This window comes from Euleptes europaea, chromosome 1 (genome assembly GCF_029931775.1).
Source record: "Euleptes europaea isolate rEulEur1 chromosome 1, rEulEur1.hap1, whole genome shotgun sequence".
NCBI classification, from domain to species: domain Eukaryota; kingdom Metazoa; phylum Chordata; class Lepidosauria; order Squamata; family Sphaerodactylidae; genus Euleptes; species Euleptes europaea.
Window position 1 is genome coordinate 144190964 of NC_079312.1, and position 12356 is coordinate 144203319.

The 12356-nt window shown below is 45.1% G+C and overlaps 1 protein-coding gene across 1 annotated transcript in view; it reads left to right on the forward strand.

The window, feature by feature from the left end:
- The first annotated feature begins 2772 nt into the window (after window positions 1-2772).
- Window positions 2773-12356, forward strand: part of PITPNC1 (phosphatidylinositol transfer protein cytoplasmic 1) — a 121972-nt gene continuing 112388 nt past the window's right edge. Inside the window, exon 1 of the mRNA XM_056861326.1 lies at window positions 2773-2893. Coding sequence (XP_056717304.1) covers window positions 2846-2893 — 48 coding nt within the window. The 5' untranslated portion in view covers window positions 2773-2845. The remainder of the gene's footprint in view (window positions 2894-12356) is intronic.

Genomic DNA, 12356 nt, shown 5'->3' on the forward strand with positions numbered 1-12356 from the left:
ATATCCCTAGTTTCTTTTGCTTCAAGTGAGATTGTAATACCTCTCTAGGGTGTCTTTTTAGTTATTGCTGGTGCTTCTGCAGTTTCAATCAGGTCTTGGCCAACTACCCTGGTTTGCAAGAAATTCCCTTCTGTTTTTTTCACTAAACCCCTAGAATGAAAGATTATTTCTGGGATTTAGGGCTTCAGTCAGGTGGTACAGAGGTGGAGACCAGCTCTGCTTACAGGATGCTGCTTTCCCTGTTGCAGTACAAACCTAAGTTTCCATTGCTAAAGTAGAAGATATGACTGAGCTATGAGTGTGTTATACCCTTGGTTTGTCTCATGTTGCACTAGTATTATTTATAGTAATTTTGGGACACAAATGATTCATTATGGATTTTTTGATACTTCATTTGAAATGGCTTGTGAAACTGGGAATACTGGGGCAAATGCCCTTGATTCTATCTGTACTGTCATACAATGCAATGTGTTCACTAAGATGCTATATAAAATTAGGATTTCTAGGACCTTGTTCACATTTTGGCTGAGCCTAGAATCTTAGCTGTAGAGAAGAGGGTATCAACATCCACTACTGTTGGGTGTTGGAATGAAGCATATTCATTCTTGTGATACTACTGGTTCTGCTGTTGAAGGCCAAGATTGCACTCCTTGCAGCAGGGTCAGGATCAGCATACCTTGAGATGGGGCAGCTGCCAGGCCCCATGGATTCTGACAAGGCCCACTGCTACTGACTTCCTTACTAACACATCTCCTCTGATGCCTGCACTCACACCCTTCCACTGCCTGCTTCTGAGTGCTTTGTCACCTATTCTCCCAGCTGCATATGCTGCCTAGCACTGTTGGAGAAGGGCATATGGGTAGTGCACATTCCCGGTGGCCATAGTGGCACTCCTAGCTGCATCTGCCACCCAGCACCATTAGGGAACACACAGGCAGTTTGAGCTGCTGTGACTACAGGAGCACATGGGAGAGTGGGCAAGAAGGGAGGCCTAGTAATGGGTATAGGGGGGCCTGAGCACTCTCTGCCCAGGGTCCCCCAAAACCTGGAGCCAGCCCTGTCCTGCAGTTATCAGCTCTATTTGCCTAACTTCAATCTCTTAATTTTACTGGGTTTTTAAAAATAAAAATATTATGTCCCTCATTTCAACATAGTTCCCCCAATTATATTGGTCTAGAAACTTATTCAGTATTCTGAAATTGATTTGTGTAGTTATTAGCAGGAAATACATGAGACATATATATGTAGGCAATAACTGCTAACGTCTCTAGGCAGAGCAGAATTTTTAGTAGTAACACAGGGTTCTAGGGCCCTCCAAAGCTCTGTCCATCTTTCTAAGTCTAGCAAAATACATTGCACACATCATTGAGTGAAAAAAATTAAAACATTCAAACACATTTGAATACAATTAATAAAATTTATCTACTCCAGTTTACTCATTAACGTGTGTGCTAAAAGTGAATGGCAAGAGAGAGTTAGGGTAATGGCTTTTCCACTTGTGATTCTACTGAATATGCTAAGAAAGGATGACTGCTTTTCAAATTTAGAGCCCGTTAATATGAAGCTGATGAAAAGGGAAATGGGTGAAGTTGTCACATCCTGTTGCAGTGTTTGCCTGTCCCAGGCTGTCCTTCTGCATTTACACAGGTCATACGTTTCAGTGCCGAGTTTGTTCTTTTAAAAATCCATTTATATTTTTTGTGCTTAATAAAAATGGAATTGAAATGCTGTAATTGAAGCGCCTGCAGAGACTCCTTTTCCACATGGCAATGGAGCAGCAACAAGGCTTCCAGAGGGCAGCTTTCCTTCCTTGCATTTCCCCTTCCCGCTATGTGCCATAGTGGCCGTTCTCCACCCCATTCGCAACACCACCTCGCTACAAGGAGCTATTTCCAAGGCTGTTTTTTTATATATATAAAAAAAACCTGGTAATGGAAATACCGATGTACCATTATATGAGTATGCCAATTTCTTGTTTTTTTTAAAAAAAAAGCCCTCAAAAAAAGTCCCCTGGCCGCTGGCACTCGAGCAGAGACACGCTGCTTTGTTTAAAACGTTCCCTGCCTTCCCACTGCAGGCTCCCCATTGGTCAGATGGGGCCATCCTTCCCGCTGACGTCAGCCAAGCGCTCCCACCCTCGCACAGGCTGCTGCCGCAGCTGTGGAGACCAGACCCAAGGCGGTAGATAACGCGGGCGGCTTTGGTGGGGCAAACTGAGGCGGAGGCGCAGCCCACCGCAGCCATGCCCAGCGCAGAGCACCTGGGCTGCTAGTGCAGTAAGGAGGGGAGAGCCGGCCAGAGAGCCTTTTGGCTTCGGGAGTCCGCATCCCTGCTTGGCGGCCGCTGCGGGTGGCGGTCACATTGCGGGGCTGCTGCAGCCCCGTTCTGCCCTTTTTTTCTTTTGGGTCTGGCCCTCCAGGAATGTCTTGCTAGAACCGCAACGACGACAACAAAACAGGCCGCGAGGTTTATTTGTTTCCATCTCCCGAGCCACGGCTGTCTTTCCATTCATCGCGCTCGCGGTTGGCGCTTGAGACTCCTTTGTGCGGAAGGGGGGGGGGAGAGAGAGAGAGAGAAGAAGCCGTCACGTGACCCCCGTTAGAAGACGAGGGAAACGGGCAGCTCGAAGGCGCGGCGTTGCTTTCCGTGCCGGTGGGTCCGCTCCCTCGCGGGCGGCAGGGGTGGCGGTTCCTGCCGACGTCACCAAGCCCACCTTCTGCGGGGGGGGGCGGGGGGGGCTGCTGTAGAAGGCGGTTGGGGTTTTATTTCGGTTTTGCCACATCCGGGGCGCAGGAAGCCCTCGCGTTTCTCTTCAGTGGCGGCTCGGCATTGCGTGTGTAGGAATATGCTCATGAAGGAGTACCGGATCTGTATGCCTTTGACAGTTGAAGAGGTAAGCGAGGGCTTTCTTTCACCGCTTCCCTCCTGAATGTGACTCGAGGGGAGGGAGTCAATGGCCGGTTTGTTTAATGAGGTTCCTATGATTCATACAAATCATCTTCTTCTTCTTCTTTTAAAAACCTACTTTGTTCAATTGCCCTGACCTGGATGGCCCAGGCGAGCCTGATCTCGTCAGATCTCAGAAGCTAAGCAGGGTCAGCCCTGGTTAGTATTTGGAGGGGAGACCACCAAGGAAGACCAGGGTTGCTGTGCAGAAGAAGGCACTGGCAAACCACCTCTGTTAGTCTCTTGCCATGAAAACCCCAGAAGGGGTCGCCATAAGTCGGCTGCGACTTGAAGGCACTTTACACACACACACACACTTTGTTCAATTAAGGGAATCATATTTCACTTGTGGTCCAAGAAAAAAGTGAATACACCGATTTACTGTGTCATCAAAAGTCTCGATTGGCTACTCAGCTTTGGTAAAGACACATATGCAAACATCTAATGTACCCAGACATACTTCTGAGGGGACTGATTTCGGTTGAAACGATTTTTTTGCCCGGCCAAAGAAAGGCTGGTATTCCCAGCGATGTATTAAGAGTTTGACACTGTTATAAAAAATCCTGTTCGCACTTTGGCTGTGAAGACGTCTTCCAACCTTTTTTTAGCCATAGTATCCAAAAACCCTTTTAAAGCGATGTTTTTTATAACATTTCCAAACTCTTGATACATCGCTGGGAATACCTAGTGCGGTAACAGCCAAAGCTTCAACAGATAAAAACATGCTCCGCTAATCTCAACTTGTTTTTTTTTTAATCAGCTCCTTTCATAGTCCAAGTTTAGATGGTTGATTTTTTAAAGTTTTTGTGATAGCGTTCCCAAATAGGCTCACTTTTTCCTCCAATAAAATTTTTAATTTTTCCATTCTAATAATAAGAAATTTTGTTAAATGTGTGTAATTAAGTACATACCTGTATACATTACATATCTAAGAAAAAAAAAGATAAAAAGTAAGTATATTGAAGAGGGAGAAAACGTGGAAATGAATATACTGGTCATAGTTTGGTCATGTTTTTACTTGTTGAATGCAACAGGGTTAGGTATTATATTAACAGTGATTTGATACCTTTTTATTATTTTATTGGGGGGGAGTTAAACTGTTGCATATATAGTATCTCCCAGAATCCCTTCTAGCAAGTGACAATGCCTTAAAATTTTGAATATGAACCTCAGGATGATACAAGATACTTCTTTAATGGCAATTAAGGCAACTCTTATAAAAGTTTCGTTTTTGCTTTATCTTTTGGCAATGTACAAAATACATTTTAACATGTCTATAGTCCACAAGGGGAGCTTTGGATACATTTTTGATAAACCTTTGTTCTTCCTTGTGTCTTTCTGTTCTTTATGCAAAATCCACAGAATATTGATTAGAAAACTGTTACTGGATTATGTACTGCAACTATCTTTTTAGTTTTAAAAAATTACATATGTCATTGAGTTCTTATATTGAAAAACATTTCTAGGCTGTTGTGGCTTTGTCCTGTTGGAACCAAATTAGCAAAATACGCTGATAATAGCACACTTCAACACATTTGTGGACAATGGTAAACTAGAAATTCAAGATTTTAGTTATCTGATGCAAACTCTTGCATCTGTGCATAATTGTTGGATAACCCCACTTCAGTCCATCTGAAAGATATTTATGAATCATTTGGTCTTTGCTGCAGGTACTGGATGTTGTACACATGCATGAGTCTCACTCCTTTTCTACACTCCCCCCCCCCCACCAAATCAAAGCTCTGGTGCTGAAAAGAGCCTTGCAAATCCCACAACCACCTTGTAAATTGAATTTAGCTGAGAGAAAATGACTATTACATGGTTTTCTGTGTAAAAGAATGAACTGGGGTAAAAATTGTAACTTTTACCATAGATTTATCTTAGAATCATAGCTTTGGAAGGAGCCATACAGGCCATCTAGTCCAACCCCCTTGCTGAATGCATCATCAGCGTTTTGATGAGAAGTGTTATTAATAAGCTGAAAGAGATTGTGGCTATGAAAATTATAAATTCCATCATAATTTTCTTTCTGTGTTCTGTCCAGTAATTAAAAGTCTTGCTTCTGGAAAGTTTTGGGCACTTGTCTTCAAGTAAGTGATCTTCTAAAATTTAAATTGGATTTTTAAATTTAAATTGGTTTACAATAATAAAATATTTTTTAGAAAAAATCTATCTAAAGATAGTTTTCTATTTAAGGTACATTATAGTCCAAAGGTTATCATGAAATAACAATTAGTTTCTAATTATGTAGCATGAGGTTGCATATTCATTCAGTGTTTTTGGCAAATGAATGCCATTAATTCATTCACATTAATCCATTCACAATGTCATGCTCTTCCAGGGGTTTCTGTAAAATTATTTTGGGCAATTTTTCTATCAAGAAGATATCACAGATGCTTGGTTTGCTGTTCTCAAAACTGTTGAATTTATGTCTGCAGAGATAACATGCCTCTTCTTCTCGGCAAAAATATTATAAAATAAACATACAGAGTTGAAAGAAATACCTTAATCCCATTGTTCCTTTGCAAATCTATGTATGCAGATTCAACCGCCACCTCTTAAGTGCTACATTTCAAGAAGCTCAATGAATAGAAGATAGTTTGGAGTGGAACAGATCTGCACAAGGAGCTAAGTGTGAGGAGGGAGGGGCAAGCAGTAAAAATGAAAGTGAAACCTGAGCGGAATACCCCACAAGTCTTGGGATCTTTGTGTGTATAGCCTGAGGTTTATCATATTATTCTCTCCCTGGAGGAAAAAAATCTATAATAGCAGACTACCTGCAGCGCCTTATGTTGGAGGCAGATTTTGAGAGTCCCGTTCCTAACCAATCCACCCACCTGCCCCCCATCGGCCCAGACACAGATGCACACACATGGTTGTCAAAGCTGAGAAAACGTTATCGGGGGAGGATTGGGCATGGGAGCATTGAGCCTCTGTATCCACCTCTGGGCCAGCTCGGAGCTCAGATACTACTCACTCCTGCAGCAAGTTTCAACGAAGGCTGATCTTCAACAGGAGAAGCCATCTGACAGGGCCAGATCCATTATGAATGGAGGCTGAGTTAGCAGGTGAGCCCGTGGGTGGAGCGAAAGGACGTCAGTTGCATGCAGAGCTTCACCTGCTGGATGGCCTCCCACAGCAGTCTGTTGAGAAAAAATAGTATGCATGTCCACAGATGGACACCACAGGCATCCTAGGATGTTCCACCAGTCCAGTTGGGAGTCTGCAGGGGTGGGGTTTATGGCACTGATGCCACTGGCCCCTCCCCCTCTGCCTTTGCCAATGCAAAGTCTCTCTCCCCCCTGACTCCTGCATGGTGCTGCTGCAAACGCCGGCGCTCGTTAACAGGTCCAGCTTGTCATCCTCGGGGGGACTGAAACATAAAAGTTGTGAGTTGTCTTTGGGGATGCATAGACCTGTCAGTGTTGGGGTGCTGTTGTTGACCCCAACACCCTCCCTCCACGACCATCTGGAGAGGCCCCTTACTGCAGGGGATGGGAAGCAGTTGCACATCCATCTCATCCCCCCTCTTCTGCCCTCTCCCCAGAGCATCACACCCCCTCATTGGCGGGGACAAGGGGCAAAGGCAACATGTGGGCTCCAGAGCTCTTGCCACTGCCTGGCACTGATGAGCACAAGAGCTGCCTGGTTTGTGAGGGCTGCCAACCCCGGGAGAGGGGAAGGGGAGCTAATATGGTGGTTTGGGAGTACATTGCCCAGCTTAACTGTCATGGCATGGGCGCCCCATCAGATCCTGCCTGTCCATCTGTTGTACCTGAAATAGAACTTGAGTGGGAGGGCTCGGCGTTTGGCCTTTGCTCTCCTGGGAGGGTTTTTGTGCAAAGTGCCAGCCCTGTTGTGCAAAGTGTTCTCCCTGTGCTAGTGCCACCACCATGGGAGGTGCCCCACTTGCTCTAAGTCCCCATAGCAGGGAGCTGACAGACAGCATCTCAAGCCACGTGCACCTTACCTGCCAGAAGGTGTGTGCAGGGAGACTGGTGCTTATGAAGGGGGTAAGGCTCTGCTATTGGGTATTGCTGTGGGGGCTTGGCCCCCTTCCAGGCTGGTCCCATTGGCCAGCCACTTGGCCGGCTTCCACAGCTGCCACGGGCCTGGGGGCATGGCTGTGCCAAGGGAGGGCGTTTGAGGAAATGCCTATTATGGGGCTCTATGGGCTGTGTCATGATTTCATCTGGCGTAACTATGCTGGAGAAGGTGGGTGTTCACATGCCGAAAGCCCTCAGAAATCCAACTAGTGGTGACCCCACCCTCTGGAATGCCCCTTTTGGTGTCGGCGTGGGCCCCTGCAACAAACTTGCGCTATCATGAGAGTTGCTCCACCGCCCCTGCATTGTTTTGTTGTGCCACTGCAGCACCAGCATAAGTACCCTGCTGCTGGCGTCCCTGGTAGTTTGGATGGCACAAGTGGCACTTCTGCTACCGTACAGATCATGCCACTTCCTGAGGTGCTTCACCCCCCCTTCAGGATTGCACAGTAATACCAAAGATATTAAGATTTGCAAAGAAGAAGAAGAGTTGGTTTTTATATGCTGACTTTCTCCACCTTTTTAAGGAGAATCAAACTGGCTTACAGTCTCCTTCCTTTCCTCTCCCCACAACAGACACCTTGTGAAGTAGGTGGGGCTGAGATAGTTCAGAGAGAACTGTGACTAGCCCAGGGTCACCCAGCAGGCTTCATGTGTAGCAGTGGGGAAACCAACCGGGTTCACCAGATTAGTGTCCACCACTCATGTGGATGAGTGGAGACTCAAACCCGGTTCTCCAGAGTCCACAACTCCTAACCACTACACCACACCGGCTCTGCACCAAGCTGAGGCTGCATCCTTGTAAATACAGCCAGAGTTGTCAGTGGGTGTTTTGACTGTCTAGCTGTATAAAAGCAGCAATTAATGTCTGTTTGCAATACAAATGATCCTCATGGCATAGTTTAGTATTTATTGTTATATCATTTACTGAAACATCTGAGCATATATTTGCTCTTAGGATTTGACTGTTCTTAGCTGTACCACAAGTTCATGAAGCATGGAAGGAGGAAAAGAGGTGTTGTGTTGCTTAACACATTTCCCCTCTCTCCAAGGAAACCCAATATTTCCTTCATTCCATGCTTGCTGCCCATCTCTCTGCACCATCCTTATTCAAATTGTGCCACTGGAGTCCTGTGAGAAATAATATTAAGCACAGAATAGTTTTCAAGGGGAAGCAGTGAAATTACTACCGAAGTGAGCACCTTCTTCTCAAGCCCATTTATGGAATCCACCTTAATGAGCTCAAGCCAGCTGCCATCCAGATGTCAAGATGTGGCTTCTGAGGATGTGAGGTAGCAGCTGGTAAGCTTGATTTTCCTTAAGATTTCCTAAAGCTGTACAACACTACTTGAAAACAAGCTAGACAACAGTATGGCATCTCCCACCCTGCAGGATGGCTCCAATTTACTTGCCTCAAAGTGAGCTTGGGAACAATTGGTGGCAAATGAAAACTGCCTCGGATGATGAGAAGTCAGAGCTGACAGCACAGCTGTATCCTTTGGGAAACAGAGTCAAAATGTTGGATCCAAAGAGCACCAAACAGAGTTTTGATTGCAGAACGCATCTTTCCTGCCTCCCTGGTGCAATCCCCTACATTCCAAACTTCTCAAATGGTACTCAATAGCATTATGGATTTAACTACCAAACAGAGAGTTGCCAAAAAGAGGAAATGAGAACTCCAGGGGAAAGTTGGTGGCCTTTAGATCTGCTTGCATAGAACAAGCTGTGCTTCCAAGGTTCTAGGGGGATTGGAGGGTGCCAGTCCTGAAAGCTTTGTATGGGACTGGCTTGCATCTTGCTCTTAGCTGAAACAGCAGATAGAATGTGTATAGACTTTGCCTTTAGACATAATGAAGTTGTGGTTTATTGCTACAGGAATGAGACTAGGACGTCCTCAGGTTCATGTACTCCCCACTCCCTGTTTTGTCTGATTTGCTTTCATGAGAGTACTAAGCCTTCAGTTCCCACACCTCACTTGAGGGGAGGTGGAGCTCATAAACGGAAGGATTTCTTAATGACAAACCATAGTTTGTTGTTAACATTGGTCTGAATGCAGTGATGTTTTTCATCGGGTTACTGCACTTGTATTCCCAGCGATGTATTAAGTTGAAAACTTTAGCTGTGAAGACGTCATCCAACCATTTATTAGCTGTGGTATCCAAAAACCCTTTTAAAGCGATGTTTTTTTATAACATTTTCAGACTCTTAATACATCGCTGGGAATACAAAGTGCAGTAACCTGAAGGAAAGACAGACAATTCTGTATCTTTTCTCCTTGGAGAATTGCTCTCTCCTTCTCTGAGCATCCAAGGTTTTCTTAAGAAATATTACAATGGATAGCAAAGGTCAGTCAGTGATTACACAATGGAACTAAAACAAGGCATACCAAGATTAATGATTAATGAGATCAAAAGGAAAGAAAGACAATGAAACATTCCATCTTAAAGTCAGCATCCTTAGAGCAAACACTGGCTGTCTGTTACATAGGATGAGTGGATTATCAGAAGCTAATCCCTTTAAAGTTGCTACACTGAGGTGAGAAGGTGACCAGTACAGAAAGTGGACTTTGACCGGGAGCTTTCCATAGACCTAGAATTTATTGTGACCAATATTTCAATATGGCAAGAATCAGGGTTCTGTGGAACCAATATTAAAATGGCGAGGGTGTGGAAAACTGTTGTACGCAATGCCTTTGTGCCAAGGGCCTGCCCAGCTGACACGCAAAATACATACAAGAATCTTCTACAGTAACCCCCTTAGTCAGAGTTAAAATTTTTAAAATCAATTGTCTTCCAAGTTGAGTTCCCATTTTGAAAAAAATCAAGGGAAATTTAAGGATCATGGAGCCCAAATTTTGCTGCTTCAGAGCTTAAACAAAACTTTGTGCCCAGGGGTATCTTTGAGACCAGTTCCTGGGAGATCCCAAGCAGAAATATTAAAATAGTGCTGGGCTTCCCCTTCCACTTATTTGTTTCTTAGAATACTGATAGCATGGTGTACAATGGGTTAAAGCTCAGTGCTAACAACTTGCAGCCGTCCATGCAAATGGCAAAAGATTGCTTGGACTGAGGTAGTAATTAAAAAGGATGACATTTCCAGTACTATCCAAAGCAGTAACACTCTTCTAAGCCTTCCATGGATTTAGAAGGGTATAACTCTGTTTCACATGGCATTTTATTTAGTCCATGAGATGAAGAAAGGCAAGAAGTGCAATAACGCTGTAGACTCTGGTCCAGCAGAAGTGATACCTCACTGAGTAATTGTTTTCAGGATGATTGTGTTATGTTACTGCTCTGTGACTATTATTGCATCCAGTATTTTTATGTATCTTATATCTTAGCAACTTTTTGTCAGAAATAACTAAATCTCTCATGGTACTGTAATTTGATTTTCTGCTTTTGTTTCGTAACTTCTATAGCAAGGACTACACAGAATGGTGTGTGTGGGGGGATACATAAATATGTGCCTCTCCCTCTCCCTTGTTTCCTTTTTCATTAAAAAAAAATTATTTCCATGCCTTATTTGGGCCAATTGAGGTAATTCCTCTTAATTCAACAGTGGGCAGTACTGGGGTTTTGCAATGGGCCTTGGTTTGCTTCTGTTGTCCTGTCCAGTTTGAGATTTTTGTAAGGGTATAGTCTATATATAGGTTGGTATAGTCTCTTTTTTCCCTTGTTGTCTGATGATTTAAATCTTAAGGAAACATTAGTCATTATCCTTGGGATGTTAATACTATATATTTTTATCTTTTGCTTTCGGCAAAGAATACCTTAAATATTAACATATCAAGCTGCTTTATGCCAGCTAAGACAATTGGTCCATCCACCTTAGCATTGTCTACACTGACTCGCAGAAGTTCTCCCTGGTGTCAGGCAGAAAAATGTCTTTGCCAGTGTCTGCTACCTAAGTTAATTTGACTGGAGATACCAGGGATTGAACCTAGGACTTGCAGTATGCTGAGTTTGAGTTCTGCAGCTGAGCCATGGCCCTGAATGTTCTGTATAATGGAAAAGGTTTCTTCAATCAGAAAAAGATCATCTTCTGGGAAGAATATATAAACTTTTAGTGAAATTTGACACGGAAATGAAACAAGTCAAGCCATGCATGATACAATGGATGCAAAATATGGGTCAAGAAAATGACCTAAAAGACTGGGAACATATTTGGTCCAAATAGATCAAATTCACTTCTAGCCAGAGCCTCAGAGAAAACTGGCATAAACTGTTTTACAGATGGTACCTTACACCTAAAGATATTTGTAAAATAAGTAAAAATTCAGATGGACTATGTTGGAAAGGTAAAGAGGTCGACAGCACCTTTTTTCATTGTTGGTGGTCTTGCAAAAATGTTAAAAAAATTCTGCACAGAGATACATTAGGAGATGCAAAAGATATTAAAAAGGTTTTTTTTTGTTGGACTTCAAGATAATGTTATTAGGGATTTTACCATCAGATATTGAGAAAAATATGTCAGAGTTGTTCAGATATATGATCACAGCAGCAAGAGTGGTTATTGCTGCCAACTGGAAGCAAGACAGTATTCCATCAATACAAAGCTGGCTAGATAAACGAGCAGAATATGCAATGGTGGTGAAGCTGACAAATATTGTGAATAAAAGACCCAGAGAAGACTTTCTGAGGGATTGGAAGTTGTATTTATTGCAAAGTGGAATAAAATTTAAAAGTGGATGCTGTAGAAGATATAATTACTAACTGGCAGTCAGGCTGTTAGCAAAAACTATATAGAGTTCTGATATATAGGTACCGTATATACCCGTGTATAAGCCGACCCGCGTATAAGCCGAGGTGCCTAATTTCTCCCCAAAAATGGGGAAAAATTAGGCACCCGCGTATAAGCCGAGGGTCGGCTTATAACTCCTCCCCCCCCCCGCAGGCTTACCTGACCGGCTCCTGGCGGCGAAAAGAGGCGCGGGCCCGGTGGGGGCGGCTTTCCTGCAGCCGCAGGAGGCCGCCCCCAGGCCGCTCCGGGCGGCGGAAAGCGGCACGGGCCCGGCAGCCTCCCAGGCAGGCCCCGCTGGCCGCTCCCAGGCCAGTGGCGGGGGGGCGGCGGGGGGGCGTCGAGGACTGCCTGGGAGCAGGCAGGCCCCGCTGGCCGCTCCCAGGCCGCTCCCAGGCAAGCGGGCCGCCGGGGGGGGCGGCGGGGGCGGCAGCGAGGCCTGCCTGGGAGCAGGCAGGCCCTGCTGGCCGCTCCCAGGCCGCGGGAAGGCGAGCGGGCCGGCGGTGGGGGGGGGGCGGCGGGGGCGGCGGCGAGGCCTGCCTGCTCCCAGGCAGGCCCCGCTGGCCGCTCCCAGGCCGCGGGAAGGCGAGCGGGCCGGCGGGGGCGGCAGCGAGGCCTGCCTGGGAG